Source organism: Neovison vison, chromosome X (genome assembly GCF_020171115.1).
Source record: "Neovison vison isolate M4711 chromosome X, ASM_NN_V1, whole genome shotgun sequence".
In the NCBI taxonomy this organism is placed as follows: domain Eukaryota; kingdom Metazoa; phylum Chordata; class Mammalia; order Carnivora; family Mustelidae; genus Neogale; species Neogale vison.
The window spans coordinates 5,779,383-5,800,242 of record NC_058105.1 but is presented as its reverse complement, the minus strand read 5'-3'; the positions used below and the strand labels follow the sequence as shown (position 1 = coordinate 5,800,242).

Genomic DNA, 20,860 nt, shown 5'->3' with positions numbered 1-20,860 from the left:
AGTCACAAGACCCTGAACGATGAGCGAAAGCCGCCCTGCTTTCCGTACCAGAAGGAGTTGTTCTTCTTGGAACCACTGAGTTAATTTTTAGCTGAGGGACGCTATGAATTCTAAACCCAATCGTGTCATCTGTGCTTGGCTGGAAACTTTAGAAACACATATGTGACATGCTTCTGGTAAGTGTCTAAGATCTGGAAGCTTGACTTCTATCTGCTTACGTCATCTTGCTCCTGCTTTTTGTGTTCTCGTTTCCCTGATGAACTTGCTTATTTTTACCTTATGTGTATCTTTATAAGTTTCCATAATTCAACTTTCAGTCCGTCATGTGTGGCAGAGGTACAAATCATTTTTGTAACGTGCGCGATCCGTTTGGGAATGTTTCTAATTCAGGAGATGGCCGCCCACCGAAATTCTCCACTTTCGTTCGGCCCCTTTTTCCTTCGTATGACATTCTGGAAACAGATGCTTGGTCTCTATTGCAACGCAGCAACAAAAACCACGACTTCCCCCTTCGAACATTCCCTGAAGAAAACATGATTACAAATGATTAGGGGACCCAGTAGGCTGTACCAGTCCGGGACTAATCAGGAGACTGAAACCACGGGGTCACTTGAACAGGGAAAGTTCCACAGGAAGAATTGCTTATGGGATTGGAGTAACAAGAGTTTGGCTAGTAGGTGAAGAGTGTTATATTCACAGATCCCAAAAGGAGGGGACATGCCACGCCTCTCGAGGCCACAGGGAAGGGCACCAGGGTCAGTCACAAGGCGGAGGAGGGGGGCTGTGGGCAACAGCCCTCATAGTGGTGTTCTTCTTTCCCACACACACCCCACAGGACTGCATTCTGCCTGGCAGATCCTGTACCAGGCACTGCTTCTCCAGGTGCAGAGGCCGGTAGTTGAAGTCCCAAGGTATTCCAAAGGAACCTGGCTCCCTAGTCAGTGGCTTCTGTTTAAGGATGCTATTTGACCAAAATGCAGGTGTTGCCCAAGATGCTAGTTGTGAAACGTTCGCTGAACTAGCGGCACAAAACGACCTGGGATGCCTTTTAAAAAAGTAAGTAGACTTTTTTTGTTGTTGTCTTCTTTTGAGCAGCTTTGGGTAAAAAAGAAAATCGAGTGGAGAGAGGGAGGAACGAAAAGTTGGACCAAAGGATTTTCAGGGCAGTGAAAATACTCCGGATTATGTTCCATTGATGGGCACATGTGACTATACATTAGTCAAAGCCCATAGAACATCCAACACAGAGGGGAAACCGTAATATAAACGGGGTTAGTTAATGATAACGTGGCAGTAGGAGCTCATCAGGGCGTTCGCCGTGAGGCATGCCCAGGAGCGCTCTGTGCCTCTCCCACAATTTTCCTGTAAATCTGATATCACATATCATCAGATATGTTTTTTGCAAATATTTTCTCCCGCTCTGTGCCTTGTCTTCTTGTTCTTTTAACAGTGTGTTTCACAGAGCAGATGTTTTTCATTCGAATGTGGTCCAGCAGGTCAATTGTTTTCGTTCATGGGCGGTGCCCTTGGCGTTGTAGCTAAACAACTCATTGCCAAACTCCAGGTCACTTCGATTTTATTAATTTAACGATAATGTGCATAGTAAATTTATAACCTGCACCCAGGGATGTGCTGGTAAAAGTTTAATTATCAGCTCTCTGAAATTAAAGAAAAAACAAAAAAACCCACCCTGATTTGTAGCACTTGCTGGTTTCTGTGGAATAAATCCTTCCACCCCCGGCCAGTTGCAAGCCACTATCTCAGGTCACCGAATACTGAAGAGCTGAAGAGAGGGGCTCACCCTTGGCTCTCATGGGCCTGTCAAAGTCCTCTCCTGCTATCTGTCCTTGTTGTTTTCGCTCAGGGCTATCTATCTTTGCCACTTTTTACTGCGAACTGTTCCTGTTCCCTGGAAGATGATTTGTGAGCATTCCTGGGAGCCCCGGAGGAAGCCGTGTTCTTCTAGAGCGTTGCATTTGCTTCTGCCAAGCACCTGGGGGCGCCATAAGACCAGCGCCGGAGACTTGTGACTGTCCTTGGCGAAGTAAAACTGGACCGCAGACCACAGAGCCTGCTTCCGGGGGACATTTTCATCTTCCTCCTCCTGTGCTCTGGGCCATTTTGAATTTGCTGACAGTCCTCTGATTCTGCAGATGTTGCTTAAGAAAATGGAATTAATCAGGCACGGTCCTCCCCCTCTCCCCAGATTCCATATCCTCTTTGTATTCTTCGGACTGGTGCCATAACAAATTGCCACGCGTTAATCGGGCTAAGGGACGTACATTTATTCTCGTGTAGTTCTGTAGGGGAGAAGCCTAACCAGGTCTCACTGGACAAAAGCCAGCATGTCGGTACTGTTGTGTCCCTCCCGGAGGCTCTGGGGGAATAGCCCTTTCCTCACCTTTTCCAGCCTCGGGAGGTCGCCACATTCCTTGGCTGGCAGCCCCTTCCTCCATCTTCAAAGCCAGCAATGGCAAGGTGAGCCCTCTTCCAATTTTAAGGGTGCTTGTGGACCCACATTCATAATCCAGGATGATGTCCCCAACTCAAGGCCATCTAATTAGACCCCTGAATTCTAGCTGCAGCCTTAAATTTCTCTTTTCTGTGGTGCCTCACATATTCCGAGGTTCTGGAGATTAGGATGTGAACATCTCTGGGGAGCCATGACCCTGCTGTTCAAGGCAAATCGCTCTCTGCCTCTATTTTGGGGCTCATGCCTACTCGGGGGTCTTGTTCTCTCGTGAATCTCTCGCTCTCCACCAACTCCTTCTTCCCCATAGATGATACAGTTAAGTCTCTTCCTTCAAAAAGCACATTCTCGGGGCACCTGGGTGGCTCAGTCAGTTAAGCGTCTGCCTTCAGCTCAGGTCATGATCCTGGGGTCCTGGGATCCAGCCCCACGTCAGGTTCCCTGCTCAGTGGGAAGCCTGCTGCTCCCTCTCCCTCTGCCGCTCCCCCTGCTTGTGCTCTCTCATGCGCTCTCTCAAATAAGTAAAATCTTAAAAAAGAAAAAGAGCGCATTCTCCTGGTCTACTCTCCCAATAGCTATGATCCAATCTCTCTTCTTTCTTTATACCCAGCTCTCCAGAAAGAGCAGCGTGGCCCTGTCTACCCCTCCTTCCTTCACTGATTCACACAATCACGTAAATGTTGTGCACCAACCACATGCCAGGAGCCCGGCTGGGCAATTTTGTCCGTAAATCTGTGTTTCCGTGTACAGTGTACTCAGCATGTCCCAAACAGGCCTCAGCACTGCCCCCGCCTACCCCTCCACTCTGATCTCTCTACTCGTCCACACTCCAGGCCCAGTGCTCTATGTCCGGCCAACGGCAAGAGCCTCAAGCTGGCCTGTCCCCTCTTGCCGCCCTACAGCCTACCCTGCCCCGGCTGCCACCGTGGCTCACATTTGATCACCGCCCTCCCCGCCCCAGTAGACTCCTTCAGCAGCTCCTGTGGCACAGAGAAGAAAATGCCCGTTCTTCACCAGGGCCTGGAGGGAGTTCCCTGCCCAGCTCCTGCCTAACATTTGGTCATCTTCCCCCAGTCCCGTGCACCTTACGATCCAGGAACACCAACTTTCTTTGGGTTCTGTACCTACTGCGTCATGTTTAAAGGACCAGATGCTTCTATTTGTACAGTTCCCGTCTATGGTGACGATTTCTTTGCTTCTCTTTGTTGTTTTACCATGTACACACACCAAAACAACAGTTTTGTTTGGTTTTGAACTTGTACGAATGGAGTGATACTGTATATATGCTTCTGTATCTGGCTTCTTTCAACCAACAAGCTCATGAAAGTCATCCGTGTCGCATGTAGCTGTAGTTTGGTCATTCGTCGTGTGTGTGGATGACTCCGGACAGCACAACTCTTCCGTTCTACTGTAGATGGGTATTTGAGGTGTTTCAAGTTTTGCGGGGAGCCATTAGAGGCAATGCCGCAATGAATATTCTTGTACATGCCTTTTGGTGCATGAAATTCTCATTTCTCAAGGGCATCTATGTGCCTGAGAGCGGAAGAATGTTACCTCCTAAGGTAGGCATCGATTTGACCAGATGATGCCAACCGTTCTTCAAAGCAGCATAGGAGAATTCCTGTCGGCCCACAACCTTCTCAATGCTTGGGATTGCCAGACTTTTGAAAGTTTTGCCCATGTGGCTGTGGGATACTATCTCACTGTGGTTTGAATATGCATTTCCCCAAAGACAGACGCGACCGAGTTCCTACCTAGGCTTCCTACCTTTCCGAGACTCAGTTCTGACTGCGTTCCCAAGAAGCTCCTCCCTGACCTCCCAAAGCCCTCCCTCTGCCTTTGTCTGAGGGGGAGGCACCCTCCCTGCGTGGGAATTAGCCATTAACCAAACAGTCTTCCCTCTAGGCCAGGTGCTCCTCGAAGGAGGCCACTGTTTCACTCATCTCTGTTTCCAAATAAAAATGACAAACAAACAAACACAAAACCTATCCGTTTGATAAGGTCTGTGGGGATGCCAGATAGTATAGTGTGCAGCACATACGGCCCCAGTAAATAGCTCCCTTTGCTCCGTTTAGGGACCAAGGGAGTTGAAAGCACATGGTCTGGCTTTGGATAGATGCCAGGATAGAAAGGAGAGCCAGAACTGGGGGGAGGGAGCCAGAGGCAACTGTAAGGTTGGATTTCCTCTGAGAGGTCACAAAATGGACCGAGCTGGCCCTTACCTAAAGTAACTGCATGGCTGGTGATGGGCGAGCCTAGCGGTGTCTTGACCTCTCGCACCCTGCTTATACCCGAAGCTGAACAGACTGCAGTGCAGTGGGCATGATGACGCGCCCTCCCCCCAAACACGTCCACATCTTACTCCCCAGAACCCGGCAATACGGTAGCTTACACAGCAAGGGAGTATTAAGGTAGTGGGGGAAATTAAAGCCACCAGTTAGCTGGCCCTGAGATGGGGAGACTGGCCTAGGTTATCCGGGTGGGCCTGGTAGAATTCCAGGGGCCTGTAAATGTCAGCGAGACAGGGAGACGAGTCCGAGTTCAGACATTTGAGATGCTGCTGGCTTTAGAGACAGGGGAACGGGCCACCAATCTGGGGAAGTAAGCGGCCACGAGAAGGTGGAAAAGGAAAAGGACTCTCCCCTAGGGCTTCCAGAAGAACACAGCCCTGCTGACACCTTGACTTAAGGCCAGTGAGACCAATTTCAGACTTCTGACCTCTAGAACTGTAAGAAGGTAAATACCTTGTAAGATAATCACCTCTAAATGTGTGGGGATTTCTCGTAGCAGAAACAGGAAGCTAATATGGGAGGCAAATGTTGTTTTGTGCCATAAATCTTGTATGTGCACGAGTGATTAAAATGCATTTTCTAGGAAGGGCTGTTTGAACTGGAAGGAACCTTCGAGAACGTGAAGCCCATACCCTAGCTGAACAGATGGACACCGAGGCCTCCAGATCCATCACTTCTGAAAGCTGGGAAGGCCTCAGACCTTCCAACTGCCCCAGCAACAGTTCCAGAGCTCAGGCAGGAGCCCAGGTCTCCATGCATCCCGGCTAAGACAAGTTTGTGGGATCAGGGCCCCTGACACGAGGTGAACAACTTTCTTTTGTGATTTATGTGGAATGCACTGGGAAATACAGGCACTTTCAGAAGCACATAAGTCTGACCAGCTATACATGAGTAAGTCATGCTGTCCAGAGCTACTGGAAAATAAACCATTAGGACTAACAGTCATGTGCAAATGTGTAGCTACCCTACCTAGGCAGTTAAACACATTATCGTCTTCGCAAATAAGGACTAACCTGTGTCTGAATCTAAGCCTCCTGAGGAAATGAGCATGCTTCGGTTTGCTGAGCTTTCATCTTCCACATACATTTAATACAGAAGACTTTGCTAATCATTCTTTAATGCAGTTGTGCGCCCACCAATGGATGTCGGCGGATTAGACTCACTTCCAATGAGTGATTCTGTGAACCTCCAACAATTCGACTGCAATCTATTTCAACCATAGTATTTTCCTGCAGATGTGCTAATCCTCGTTTGTGGGACACACCTTGCATATGTTCCTTATTTGCTCTGGAGGTCCCCTTGCTTCTGCTTCTGGCCGTGTCTTCCAGCCACAGGTTTAAGTACTGTGTGACAAAGTCTCCCACTTAAGAACATTCCCTGCTTTTGTCTAATGCCCCAAATGCCACAAGAGTTGTCCAAATGAGCGACCCACAAATCTGCGTTCTGTACACAGGGCTGCAGGTGATGAACTACTTGGAGAGTTCTGAGTATTATTCCTACCAAAAAAGCAGATGGATAAGCTTCAGTGCGTTACCAAAGTATATCAGGAAGGGCTAGGACCATAGTTCGGGAAAACTGTCACATTATTAAAAATCTCTATGACTACAACTTATTTGAGGGGCTTTCCCAGAAGAGAGATGACTCTGTTTCGTTCCCATTGGCAGAGCTATAAGGCTATGCACTGGGAACTCGAGAGACGCGGATTTCAGTGTGACACCTGTGCACATTGGTTTCAGTGCTGTGGGACTTTGGGGCAACGACGTTCTGCAAAGAAACACTTAATCTTTAAAGAGTCCTATTCAGATTTAAAAAAAAAAGTTAATTTTAGTTTACTGCTTGAACTATTTAGCATTCTTAGAATGCACATAATTTCCAACCAGCTGTACTATTTGAAAACAATTTTGAAATCTTAAGCGCAAGAGACACCGACTATGGCTTACTTCCGTCAAGGTCTCACCATCCCTGAATGGCGGCCGCTGTGTTCTGCATCCGGAGTCTAATGTCTCGCGTCCACATACCCTGGCTCTTTTACGGAAGCTCTCCGGACTTCAAGACAGCTACGGCTTAAAATTGCCACTGTTAATACAGTCAGATGGACCAAACTGCTGCAGTCTGGGGAGAGCCCTGCAAGGCTGCTGGTAAGACCAAGAGCATGTGACGTAGAGGCAGGAGAAGACAAGACACCCATTACCTCCCCCAACAACACACACACGGTTACACTCCCGGCAACAGAGTGCTATTTTAGTTAATAAATTTATTACAGCAGGTCTTTAGTCATTATTGTCATGATGATTTTCATGACATTTCACAAACTCCTTTAAGCTATTAGTATTCCTTTTCCTTTTTATGGAGTGACACTTTGTTAATTTATGAACTATTTACAGCGTTTACAAAAAGCAAGAGAATGTCTAATAAAATTTCTTATACATACAAAATTTATACATGATACTACTGTATTTGAGATGTCTTATTTGGTAGACCAATTAAGCTGTGACATAAAATAATTTACAAAGATATATTTAATCTCTCTTAATTCACTGAAAACAAAACCATATTAGCTATAAATAGTCCTTTACAAATCACTTGAAAACATTAATTGTTTTAACTCTAGCTTTAACTTTTACAAATATACGTAACTAAATGAATTAGTTCAGATATCAAATAGAACTGTATTTGAAACTTCATTTACTACTAGCACTACGACTACAAAACAGAAACAAAAACAAAAACAAAACGAAACTCCCCCAAAACCTGAAAACACAAACTGCCGGGTACATTTCAAGTAAAAATGTGTAGAACCAGTTTAATGCACACTTGGGGGGAGGGGCATCCAACACCACGCACGCTCGACAAATGTACATCTGCGGCTTCAATTTCAAAGGACGAAGCTCTAGCGACAGCTCATGCATCCTAGATGGCCAGCCCTATGCTTTGGCGGATAAGCTGGTCGGACTAGAGCGACGTTTGCAAAAACATTCACCTAAGCAGCACAGTGCCCCCGACATCTTCCAACAGTGCTAAGGGCTTTTCCACAACCTGAAAATGGGCCAGAATTTCAGGCAAGCTGATAGAAGAACTTAGAAAACAGAACTGGCAAAAAGTTGAAAAAAAAAATCAAATCATATTCGACTGGGCCCCATCAGTGTAATATAAAAATATGCTCCTCTTGAAAATTACGGGAAAACACATCAGATTCCAAAATTTCAAAAGAACGAAAAACTCATCTACGCAGCTATTTCTCTTTAAGCCACCACTCACGATGGTATAAAGTTTGGCAATTATTTCAACACCTTGCTTTTGGATGACGCCTCAGAGGATGAGCTCGATTTGGTTTTGGCAACAACATCTCTCACATTTGGGCTTGTTTTACACCAAAGCAACTCTGAGAAGCAGCCCAAGGAAAATCCGGTTCACAAACCTATTTTTTTTCACTTCAGTTTAAAATAATGTCATTCCAATTAGGCCCACAAAATACATATTGTAGACACAGTGTTTCGAAAGAGGTCAACTCAATTTCAATTTTCTCTTTCAAAAACTGTCCTTGAAAGGTGTCAGGATTTTCCACTACCCCATCTTGGCTCCTTTCTTCTGATTGCCCTGTAGACACTAGTCTTCTTGTAATATGTATTCTAGAAGGCACATACTCAAGAGTTTAAGATTATGTTAGTTCAAGTTCTACACGGAGGCAAATGCTTCAATCTACTTTGTACAGAGGCCCCAAGTGAAAGTCAAGTCTCTCCTTTACTCGGAGCTCTGGCGCAGCCCTGGGGCTCCCTCCTAGAAGTGAGTGTGCACGTGGGGCATCCTCTGGGCAGGACCGGACGGCGGGGTCGAGGGGTCCGAGAGCTTGGCGGAGCCGGCGAGCTGCAGCTCTTCGAGCCGCTGTATATATTCGTCACGCAAGGCCAAGAGCTCCACGTAGCGCTGCTCCACAGGGTTGGGCTGCTGCAAATTAAGCACAGACAGGCGTTAGAGCTTTTCCCAGGAAACCCCCGGGCTGACCTTCAGCGTTGGTCAGAAACACAGAAAAGTACAAAGGGCGAAACACCCAGCTCTTCGCCACCAAGACATAAGCTCATGCACACATGGCCTCGCGTTTGCCTCCCCAGCTTTTTAAGGTTTATCGACCCAGACACGGCTCCGGTCTCCTACGTGTCCCGGCCCCAAGCCCACTGCTCTTCCGTTTCCGGAGGCCACAACTCTCCTCCAGTAGGCGCGTGGCCTTCTTCCCCGTGTAGATTCGTGACACTCTTCCTATACGTGAGTATCGGGAAACGAAATCCGCCGTTCTGGTCTCTCTTGTCGAGGCCTACGTTGACGGTGCTCTTCTGTACTCCGTCTGCATCGACTGGCGTCTTGACCCGTGTCTCTGCGCTCGAGCCCAGCTGAGTCCCCGAGTGGACACGGCACAGCTCATCTCCGCACTCCCGCAGTGACCGAGAGCTGGGGCTCCCGGGCCCGTCAGCCTCGGGGGCGGAGCTCGGGTCTGCCTCTCAGCAGCCAGAGGACTTAACCCAAGAGCCTGCACCTCCCTGCCAGGGCGATGGGAGTGGGACCGGCACAGACCTCACGGGGCTGCTGGCAGAGCGAGGTCAGCCGTCACGGTCGGTTTTGCCGTGCCGCCCCTTTCCTTCACGGGTCAGTGGGGGTCTCGTGGCACTCCAGAGGTTAGAAGTCATGCGGGGACAGAATGTGATTCTCCCCAGCATGCCAATTCTTTAAACTCCTGTACCGATACATACATTACGCCGGGAATGCAAACCAATCTTGAACTGGTCAGCTCAGCGAGCCTTTACACAGATGTGCACTAATGCCATCACCCACCCGGGCCAAGACACACGACACGACAGCCCCCAGGAGGCTCTCTCACCAGCATGTTGTGAGTGATCAAAGGCAAGCTTCTAGAAAGCTTGAGCAGTCTATGAAGACATTAAGAAAAAGGCCAAAAGGCTACAGAAGTCCATTCCTTCGGCACCAGTGGCTTCTGGGACCATCCTGCTTTCTACCTGGTAGGCTCTGAACCCCAACAAGGGAGTTGAAGCAGGCCGTGCCCTGGCCTTGGCCCACAGTGTGGAGGACAGCGGGCCGGGTCATGGCCTTCAGGAGGGCGCGGGAGCCCCGGGGGTTAACACTATGTCTGAGCTTCCTGGGGCCACCATAGCAAATGAGCACGACCCGGGGGACAGCGGCAGTGCTTAACGCAACGGGGGCACTGTGCTGCCTCTGGGGGCAGGGGATGCTCCTTCCTCTCTTCTTCCAGCTTCCAGTGGCACCAGGCGTCCTTGGCTTGTGGCCACATCCTTGTCACCTCCTGTCTTCACAGGGCGTTCTCTCCACAAGTGTCTGTGGCTCAAATCCCCGTCTGTTTTCTAAGGACCCCTGTCACACGACATAGGACCTATTCCAAATCCAGAAGGATGGCATCTTCAGATCTTTAAGTTATACCTCTAAAGACCCCTTTCCCAAATAAGGTCACATTCCCAGGTTCAGAGTGGACATGTCTTTTGGGGGTATACCAGCCCACCCCAGCGTCTGCCAAGGAGTGGTCGACAGAGGCCAGGTAAAAACGCCACGCATTTCTAGTGGCATTGGGGTTTCTTTTTCTTTTCTTTCTTTTCTTAAAGATTTTATTTTTAAGTTACCTCTACATCCAGAACAGGGCTTGAACTCACAACCCTGAGACCAAGAGTTGCATGCGTTATCGACTGAGCCAGCCAGGGGCCCGCACTGGTGTGTCCATCAGAGGTCAAGTTACACACGTCCACAGGCTGGAAGAGGTCTCCTCCTTGCTCCTAATCCTATTCTTCCTGTAAGCCCTATTCCTTTACTGTGGCTGCAGAATGTGAAATTTTTCAGAAAGGCACACGTGGCATTAGAACAGGAATGCTTGGGGGCACCTGGGTGGCTCAGTCAGTTAAGTGTCTGCCTTTGGCTCAGGTCATGATCCTGGGGTCCTGGGATGGAGCCCCGCATCGCATCGGGCTCCCTGCTCAGCGGGGAGTCTGCTTCTCCCTCTCCCTCTGCTCTCCCTGCATGTGTATTCTCTCTCGTGCTCTCAAATAAATTAAATTTTTTTTTTCAAAAAGAGCAGGAGTGCTTGGTAGAGCGCGTTAACACCCAGCAGGTACTGTGCACAACCTGCTACTGTCTTTCGTCCACTTTTCTCTGTGTATTCTGCTGCGGGCAGCTGCTGTTCTGGGCACTTGGGACCCCTCGGTGAACGAAGAGGCCCAAATCCCCATTTTTTTTTAAGATTTTTATTTATTTATTTGACAGACAGATCACAAGTAGGCAGAGAGGCAGGCAGAGAGAGAGAGAGGAGGAAGCAGGCTCCCCGCTGAGCAGAGAGCCCGATGCGGGGCTCGATCCCAGGATCCTGGGATCATGACCTGAGCCGAAGGCAGAGGCTTTAACCCACTGAGCCACCCAGGCACCCCCCAAATCCCCATTTTTATGGCATTTTCCTTCCAGCAGAGGGAGACAGACAAATGAAGAATACCACAAGTCTGAGTGACAGGGGCTGTTCAAGGGACAGGAGCAGTCCGGAAAGGGAGCAGAGCAGGGTTAAGAGGGGCAGCGCTGGTGGGACGCTGCATCAGGCTGTGGAAACCACTGCTGGGACCTGGACTTTGGTGTCCGGTGAGGTGAGCAGCTCCCGGGACAGTCTTGAGTGGAGGGGCGGTGGGATCTGGGATGGGCTTTATTTGCAAGGACTGCTCTGGCTACCATGTTGAAAACAGACTGGAGGGAAGGAAGGTGGAATTCGGGAGTCCAGCTAGAAGTCTAGGCAGCACCGCACGGCCCGCACCAGGCCAGCAGCGGGAGGACTGGTACGGAGGGTCTGGGGTCATATGGCTTTTGAAGGCCAAGTCCAGCGGGCTTCACTGAAAGACCACATAAGGGGGTGCAAGAGAGAAGGGAGTCAGGGAGGGCTCCCTGGTTTCTGGCCAGAGCGACTAGGATGGAGTGTCCAAGAGCCACAATGGGAAAGATGGCAGCAGGAATAGGTTCTGGGGACCAGGGGATCCATTTTAGACACGTCCACTTTGATCTGCTGTGCAAGGACGGTCCGTTCTCTGCCCTCTGCATCACCTCGTGGGGCTCCCCGTCTGCACCGTCCGCTTCCAGGCTCCACCCTTGCAAAGAGCAGAGCAAGTTCTTCCTCGATATTCTCCTCCAAAGCTGTCCTGGCTATTTTTAAAATTCCGTCTTTTCGGATGACTACCAGAATCAGTTTGTTACTATGCCAGCAAGGACAATTAGACAAGAAAAAGGAATCAGAGGTAAAAACCATTTTTGTAGATGACAAGGCTGTATAATTAGAAATCTCAAGAGAGTAGACCGAGGAATGATTCCAAATAAAGAGAATTCAGTCTGCTGATGGGTACAAAATACCCAGAAGCCATTAGCCTACAGACAAACACAAACCATTGAGAGGATACGAGGAAAGAGTCCAAAACACAAAATTATAAGAAATGAAGTTGAAAGTCAAGTGGCTGCAAAGGCACAGACCGGCCCCTCCCCCAGACCGAACGTGGAGCCCGGCGTGTGCTCCGCACAGCACACTACAGCTAGTGCAGAGAGGAAGCATCCTGGCCTTTGGGCAGTTTTTAGGGTCACGTTCCTTTTGGGGCTCCCCTCAGAAATGACTTAAGTGCCACACCGGTCAGCCTGTATCTATGCGACTGCCCCTGCTCTCACCCTTTGGCTCACCCTTTGGCGATCGCGGGGCAGACAGGAGCGCGGCACCGTGCGCCTGCGCAACAGCCACGGGCTCCCTGGCGGCCCGAGGCCTCATTCAGGCTCTTAACAGGACTCACGGGATACTTCCGCTTCCGGGATGAGCAACTCCCTCGTCTCAATACGTGCACCAGATGGGCTTTGCGATAGCTATTCAAAGGTAAGCATTGCTCTTTCCGTCAACTCCACTAAATTTTTATGTCGCAGCAACGGTTGGTGGTTCTTGCTTTTAAAACGCACTCGAACCCTTCCTTCTTCTAGGCCAGAGCTCATGAGACAGATGGGCTGTATCTGCTTTGTCACTTTCAGTACTGCTCGTATATATACGAAAGGTACCCGGTAACTGTCTGTATACCAACTGGGCGACACAACTGAACAACAATTGAACTTTTAAGTGATTAAATATATTCCTTGAGGTTTACAATTTATAATTTAAAGAGTCCTACGTGATCCGATTTAAATCTATTTCTGTACGAAATAATGTTCTACGGGAGATCTTTAAGGAAATGTAATGCATTTAATTCACACTTCCATTATGACATTTTTCCCTGAGCACTATCATCATCAGCTCATGTTCCGGGCACCCCCATCAGCCTGGGAGCTCCTAGGGACAGAGATGACCTCTTCTTAATCTCTTAATCACCCTCCCACCCCACCACAACCCTGAGAGTACAAAGATACGTGTAGTACCCTCCACATTCCGAAAATCTATATGGAAAGGATAAGTTACTTTCCTTTTTGAGTAAATTTCACAGATCATAATACAGACCAATTACTGTCTCAAAATAGAAACCTCTATCAAGAAATGTGTATTCCTATCTGGCCCAGTTCCATTTTGCTAAGCTCTACAAAAATAAAGGGGTAGATACACTGTAGTAAGTTATTCTAATGATTTTTTTCCTACTTGTCACACAATTATTACCTTTATATGTTCAGAAGGGGAATTGCTCTAAATTCCTTGAATTTTAAGAATTTCTCCAGTACAAACGGGTGAGGGGAGATTAGAGAATCTGTACAGAAATTAGCGATACTTTCTAATTACTAATGTTTTAAAAAAAGAAGTCACAATAAATACAGAAAAGGATCAGTTTATAGGAGACACTGCACATCTATATAATATATATGTATTTTTTAAAACATTTTATTTATTTACTTGACAGAGAGAGGTCACAAGCAGGCAGAGAGGCAAGCAGAGAGAGAGTGGGGGAAGCAGGCTCCCCGCTGCGCAGAGAGCCCGATGCGGGGCTCGATCCCAGGACCCTGAGATCATGACCCGAGTGGAAGACAGAAGCTTGACCCACTGAGCCACCCAGGTGCCCCAATATATATGTATTTTTTTTATTAGAAAAGGCACATGCCCCCTGTAACAGCAGTTAGAACCCTGGCAAAATGTCTGTTTCTTCTTTACTTGATATTCCGAAGGCTAGAAATTCCCTCACTGTGCTTCTCAAATCCCCGACTAAGCAAGCGAGCGTTCTCAAGCCCTGAAATTTGTCACTTTCCGAGAGATTACACATTTCCACCATTCCTGAATGGCAGAAGCCTTTCACGGGAACGGCAGAGACCTTGAAACGAGAGTGCCGGCTTGAAGCGGGCAGTCCCCAGCAGAGAGAGAGGGCACAGCCTGGCGTGCGGCCAGCTGCACGAGTGGGATCAGCAGTCTAAGAGACAGAGCGCAGCACCCGGGCCCGGTCGTCGCCCCGCAATTTCTAGCGGGATTAAAGCTGGCACTTTTACAAGACTGGCCCGCGCGAACAGGTAGCCCACCATCCAAACCACAGGAGAAGGTGCGAACCTTCACAAAGGAGCAGCTGCAAATACGAAGTATTTATAGCGCTTCAAACAAGTCACAGACCAGAGGCCCTTCTGAGCCCTTACACACACAGGCTGTGCTTCCGTCCGCTTCCGGATGGAGTGGAAGTGGGAGAGTGGAAAGCCCGAGCGTGGCTTCAACAAGATATGGACTTTTTCACTCCAAAAATCATTATTTCCCTTTTTGGTTGCTGAATGGCCAACCGAATGTACTACCTGCTGACAGATCAATTATCTTTATTTCAGAAGCAAAGGTCCTCAGTGAAGTGCACTCTGATGTCAGCTGACCCGGTACAGACACGTGAAGCAGACAGAAGAAACTGCCTTGTTTCTTCTAAGTCCACTCACTGGAAAGAATTGTCTTATGTGCAACAGTGTCCACTAATTGAAGCAAATCCTTGGCAAACAAAACCCAAAACTTTTCCAGAGCTTGCAGTTTTCATTTTAGTAAAAAAAAAATAATAATAAAATAAAATAAAAATTAAGAATCGAAGTTTAACACCAATCACAATAAGTGGCTTAGTAATTAAAACCAATTTTTAATTAAAGTTGCAAATGAAAGCAAGTATGATTTTTTTTTTTTAGTTCATTTCCCCTCTCACGATATTAAAACAAAAGCACTATTAAGTAACATTATCTAAATCCAAAGGCAGACTCTATTAATAGCACCGCCTTTCAACGACCTCCCTTCACTTACTTGTTGCTTGATTCTGGGGTTCCATCTAATGTAGTAATTCACCCAAAGCTCCAAGTGGCGCATACTGGCAACTGGATATAAAACTCGATTGATCTCTTTAGTATAGAAAGGATTTTTGTACTTGTCCTTATTACTGTTGATCAGTGACCACAAAGATACTGTTCGTTCTGTAACTTTCTACAGAGAGAGAGAAAGCAGGAAGCTGAAGTCAAAACACACAAGTACACAAACCATCTTTCAGCCCGTGGCACTCCAGCTGAGCCTCAACTCGAATCAAACATTTACGTTAGCCCCAGAATAGCTCAAAAAGCCTCATGGGCCAGTGAGTATTAGGCAGCCACTTACTGGTATTTGCAGAGATAATGGCCTAGCTGGAGAGCCACTGTTTCTGCCAGAAGACAGAGATGCAGGACGCTGTCTCATTAAATGTAATTCACTGAGCTAAGACGACACTTCCGGGCTAGGTAAAACATCTGGGAACAGATGGGCAGTATGCTCTTTGTAATTCAGCAGAGAGAAAAACGATCATACGATCCTGTCGGCTTTCTTCATTTCTGTATATGTTAGAACTGTAAAATCTTAACCTGTGCCTACTTGACAGTAGGGACCCAGATAGGAAGTTGTTTTTAACCAAGCATCCAGATGTTCGCTCGCTATCACGCTGACATGCGGATATGTGAAAACACCTGGATAACTGACTTCACTGAATCGTTCGTTACTTTCTCACTTGGTGTTCATGATCTCATGCAGAGATCCACGTTTTCACTGTTTTTTAGAGATCTTTACCGATTTTGAGCATAAACTAGGAAAAAAAAACCCAAAGCTTGGGAAATAAAAGGTATGATTGTTAAAATTACCAAAGGCAGACTTTGAGACTCTTCCCAGTAACAACTTCAATAAGCAAGGACCAAAGAGCTAAAAAAGAACGGCTTGAAATAAGTGACTGAAGAAATGTCTTTAACATACATATTTCATTAATGTGAACAAGAAATATGGCAGCATAAATTTGTCTTCCTTGGAATCCACCTCAAATTTCATTTACTGGTACCTTTCCGATACCCCAAGCTATGCTGGGTTGTATTCATTTGCATGCTTGCTTTTAGTTTTATACATGCACAGAGTTTAATAATTTTTAAGAGATTTTATTTATTCGACAGAGAGAGACACGAGAGAGGGAACACGAGCAGGGGGAGTGGGAGAGGCAGAAGCAGGTTCCCGCAGAGCAGAGAGCCCAGCTCGGGGCTCGAGCCCAGGACCCTGGGATCCTGACCTGAGCCGAAGGCGGGCATTTAACAACTGAGGCACCAAATGCCCCTGCGTGCACATGATTTAAAAAGTCACATGGCCTGCACAGGTTTGTTATGGATAAAAAAAAGGAAAAAAAAAAAAAACCTCAGCTATCTCTCAGCTCCCCACAAGCAACTGTGTTTGATATTTTTAAGTTGATTGCTTTGACTGTCTGGTACTTAACCTCCATATCTCTAAATAATATGCTTTCCCTGCCAGCCGGGGGGGCCGTGCGGTTCTGGGCACTCACGCTCTCTGTCCTGGCCTGTGCTGCCAGCAGGAAGCACGGCTTTCAGGAGGCTGACATTTAGTGTCAGATCCCTGTGACGAAGCAAATACTACTCTCGGGCAGGCCCTGCAGCCCTTTCTGTGATTTCTTCCCTCCATCTAACCATCTATTCTGCATATCCTATTATCTGCTCTTGGCATTTATTGTGAATTTAACCCCGAACTCTACCTCCAACATCTCAAACTTCTGTCAAGACACTCAGCACCTGAGGCGCTCCCGTTTCCTCCTCAGGGGAAAGCCAGCCACACACCTACGATGGCGTCTCTGTTTCGCCCCAAGCATCCCCTGTTGCCTCTCTCCGAGCTGCAGCTCCAGCTTCCTGAGTTCCACAGTCTTCTTTCTTATTTGCGTGGAGCCAACACTCCAGGAGCTTCCAGAGAAATGGTCTGGTGTGGGAGGGAACTCTTCCAGCACTCCAGGAGAAATGGTTTGGCGTAGGAGGGAACTCTTGGTGCCATGCATGTCTGAGAATATCTTTGGTCCGCCTAAACAGCTGGCTGACAGTTCAGTGTTTAGAGAATTCTAGGTTGAAACCATCTTCCATTAAAATTCTGAAGGCAATGCTCTACTGACTTCCGGCTTCCAATACCGCCGTTGAACGATTTTGCCTTCTTGATCTGTTTCTTTGCAAATGACCCATTCCTTTTCTGTCTGGAAGCTTGAAGGATCTTTTCTTGGTCCCTGGTGTTTTGAAACCTCACAAAGACGGGCCTTAGCTTGGGCCCATTTTGGCCCACCATGCTTGGGCACGTGGCAGGCCTTTCAGTGGGGAAACTTGATATACTTCAATCCTGGGAAATAGTCTCAAATGATTTCGGTGACCTCCTGCTCTCGGGTCTCCCCGTTTTCTCTTTCTGGATGCCCTATTATCTGGATATTGGACTCTAGGACTGGTCTTCTGGTGTGCTGACCTTCTTTCCGTCTTCTACCACCGTCTCCAGATTTCCACTTCACCTTTCAACTCTTCTTCTGGATTTTTAACCTCTTCTCATTTCAAGTTGCTTTCTGATCTTTACATAGTCTTTCCAAACAATATCCTGTTATTACATCACGGTACCAACATTTACTTATCTTTCTGGGGATATCTGATGCTAGCTGCCTGTCCACATCTCCCCCCTCCCTACCTGCTAACCATTCCGTCCAGGTGGCTTCTCTCCCTCCAGGCTATCCGCGGTTACTGAAGAGCCGACTGGAAGCCCTGCGACCACGAGGCTCAGCGCTGGGAGCCGCACTGTGGGGAACCGCAGGTGCCGGTATCTTTCGGTTCTTCCTCTCTTGGGCTCCGTTTCCCCAGAGATGATTTTTTTTTTTATATCGAGGTGGGGTTCATGTACTGTAAAATTCACCATTTTGAAGTCTACAATTCATTTGTGTCACCGCCCCCCTCTCCAGTTCTGAGAGATCTTCAGCACCCCGAATGGAATACTCAAACCCACTGAGCACACATTCCGCTTTCTCCCCCTCCCATCAGGCCCCCCCCAAACATTCATCTGCTTTCTGCCCCGATGGCCTTGTTATTCTGGACATTTCCTAGCAATGAATCATGCCATCTGTGAGCTTTTGCATCTGGCTCCCCTCATGAGCATGTTTTCAAGGTTTGTCTACACGGTAGCCTGGGGCACAACTTCCTTCCTTTCACTAGGCCAGCGTGTGGCTAGGTTGCGTTCTGTTCATCCTGTCATCAGCGGATGGACCCGGGGTTGTTGCCACCTTTTAGCTCTTGAACATCTGTGTGCTTTCGTTTCCACTCCTGTTTTCATTGCCATTGGGTATGTGCCTGGGAGTGGGCTTGCCGGGCCACAGGACAGCTCTCTGCTTAGCTCCTGGGGAACTGCCAGCTGGGGCTCACTGCCATCACCTCACCCCCCGATAACACGCAGGTCCCCAGCCCACTCCCGTGCTCTCTCGAGAAGAAACCTCTGTCAGAGTCCCCAGATTTGGTGCCTATGTCTCCTTTCTCATCTTCTTTGTTGCTGTAGGTCTGTACCTTTAAAACGATGCCCTTTCCTGACATTTTATGGTGTTTTGGGAGGGGGACCTTATATACCTTTAAAGTCATTCCTACTCTCAAAGTCAAAGTCTAACCCCCTCCCCCGCAGAAAATGCCAGACACTCAATAAACCCTCTGCATTTCCCACAAACCAAGCTATCGAAAAAGAATTTTTTTTTTCTATTTCATGAAGACACGACACAGTTAACTAAAGAGATGAGCATTTCCACTCACCTGTTTCTCTCGCGCAGATTCACAGTTGTATAAGAAAGTCCCAAACCGGCAACTATACAGATGATCCAGAATTGTAATCAAAAATCGTTCATTGAACTCAAAAGCTGTAGGGAACTAGACAAAAACAAACACGCCCACAAAGCATGAAAACTTGGGACTAGGAGAGGCTGCCATTTGCATATGCCCTAAAGCTCACTGCTCAGTGAGTGGCACAGGACCCAGGAGTTCGAAGGAGGGTCAAGGAAAGGGATCAGAGGAGAACAAGCTGATATTCTGGGTTCTCCTGAGCATACAAGGCACACTGGGTAGTTTCAGCACTGATGGGGTCTTAGGTGCACAGGCTGGTCCCGAGGCAACGGAAAAGACGAGTTGGGATTCCGTTAGGAGAGAGGACGCAGTTAAATACTGAATTTTTAAAACATTACGGAAAATCCCAGGCATAAATAGCTGCGAGAATAAAAGCGCAAACCCCACGTACCCACCACCCGACTTCAGCAATGACTCGCGCAGGGCCAGACGCATTTCATCTCTCTCTGCCCTGCATACTGTGAGGCAAATCCCGGACATTAGATGAAAATACTTAAACATGAAGTCCAATGTAATTTTATCCCGTACACATCCCTTACCTGTTTCGACATCTGCCATACACAATCAATAAACTGGAGGAAAATAGGAGACCGGTCAGCGTCGGCGTGGTTTTTATCACCATGGCCTATTCTCTGAAATGAAAGGATGGAGATAATTTGTTTTCAGTTACGGGTACAAAACCGAGAAAGCATATATAACCCACAAAGTGTGACAATACAGCTCATCAATCTGCTTTGCAAATGCCAAGTTTCTCAGAGAGTAAATGGTGTGTGTTTTTCCTTGGCCATATAGAAATGTGCAAAGGTTTAGGAATACCGGAAGTCAAGCATAAACATCTATACTACCCCAATGCCCTCAGCTCAGCCTGCTGTTAAGTTAGCAGTGCTGAGCGGCCAACCCTTACGGCCGAAGCCTCAAGACCACGTCCAAAACGGTGTGGTCATTAGTAAGTGAAGTTCTTTCTCTCCTAAGAACAAGACAAAAGCCTCACCATTTATTTTTATTAACAATGACTCTTTCTACTTGAAAATGTTCTTCACATTCCTTCGGAAGCGTGGATCATCATCTGAGGGAGCTTGTTAAAAAGGCTTCTTTGGGGGCACCTGGGCAGCCCGGTCAGTTAAGCGTGTCTGACTCTTGACTTCGGCTCTGGGCATGATCTCAGGGTGATGAGATCAGGCCCTGCACCAGGCTCTGAGCTCAGCAGGGAGTCTGCTGGAGGCTTCTCTCCCCCTCCGCCCCTCCCTCTGCTCGTGCTTGCGTGTGTTCTCACTCTCTCAAACAGATAACTAAATAAATATTCTTTTCTTTTTTTTTTAAAGCCTTTTTCAGACCTGGAAATATGAATTTTAACAGGTTCTCTCAATTTTCAAATTGTGCGTCAGAGAATAATAATGATAGTAACAATAATAAAGCCTTGAAAGAGTCCAGCGGCTCTGTAAAAGGTATTTGGCTCTAATGGCTATAATTGTAGCTGAGAAAGAATGGTCACAGTCTCAATTTCAACACTTCTACGCAGGCTTCTGGTCTGATTTTCAAGTCAAACTGTAAATAGGGCAGACGGAGAAAGCGGTCTCCTGCAACAACTTTCACGACCCCCGAGGAATCGCACATACTTTTCATCTGACTCCTCAGATTTTCTTTTCGAAAGCAAATATACGGCTTAACCAGCAGTCTCTCAATCTCAAACATGGACATGGAACACGTCGGCTTGACTGTTCACTTACAGATGCAAATTTATGTCCGAAACTTATCCATTCTTTCTGTACCAGTATTTCAAAGCCTTCGATGCTCCGATAGAAGCTGTCCAGCATGAGCATGGCCAGGGACGTCAGCTGCGCGGTCCGGTCCCAGCCGTCGCTGCAGTGCACCACCACCGACGTCTTCCCCGAGGAAACTTTGTCTGCTACCTGAATGGCTCCCGTCAGGACAAGCTGGTGAAGAAGACGAACACGCCATTAGT

General features: G+C 47.6%; 1 protein-coding gene across 5 annotated transcripts in view; it reads right to left on the bottom strand.

Annotated features, from left to right (window-relative positions):
- Nucleotides 1-6,995: 6,995 nt before the first annotated feature.
- The window catches only part of MTM1 (myotubularin 1), a 90,805-nt gene continuing 76,940 nt past the window's right edge, over nt 6,996-20,860 (bottom strand). For all 5 annotated transcript variants that reach the window (XM_044234634.1, XM_044234635.1, XM_044234636.1 and 2 more), the window contains 5 exons: nt 20,625-20,831; nt 19,437-19,529; nt 18,811-18,924; nt 15,011-15,187; nt 6,996-8,706 (listed from right to left, as the gene is read on the bottom strand). In XM_044234634.1, the coding sequence (XP_044090569.1) occupies nt 8,539-8,706; nt 15,011-15,187; nt 18,811-18,924; nt 19,437-19,529; nt 20,625-20,831 (759 nt within the window). In that variant the 3' untranslated portion in view covers nt 6,996-8,538. The remainder of the gene's footprint in view (nt 8,707-15,010; nt 15,188-18,810; nt 18,925-19,436; nt 19,530-20,624; nt 20,832-20,860) is intronic.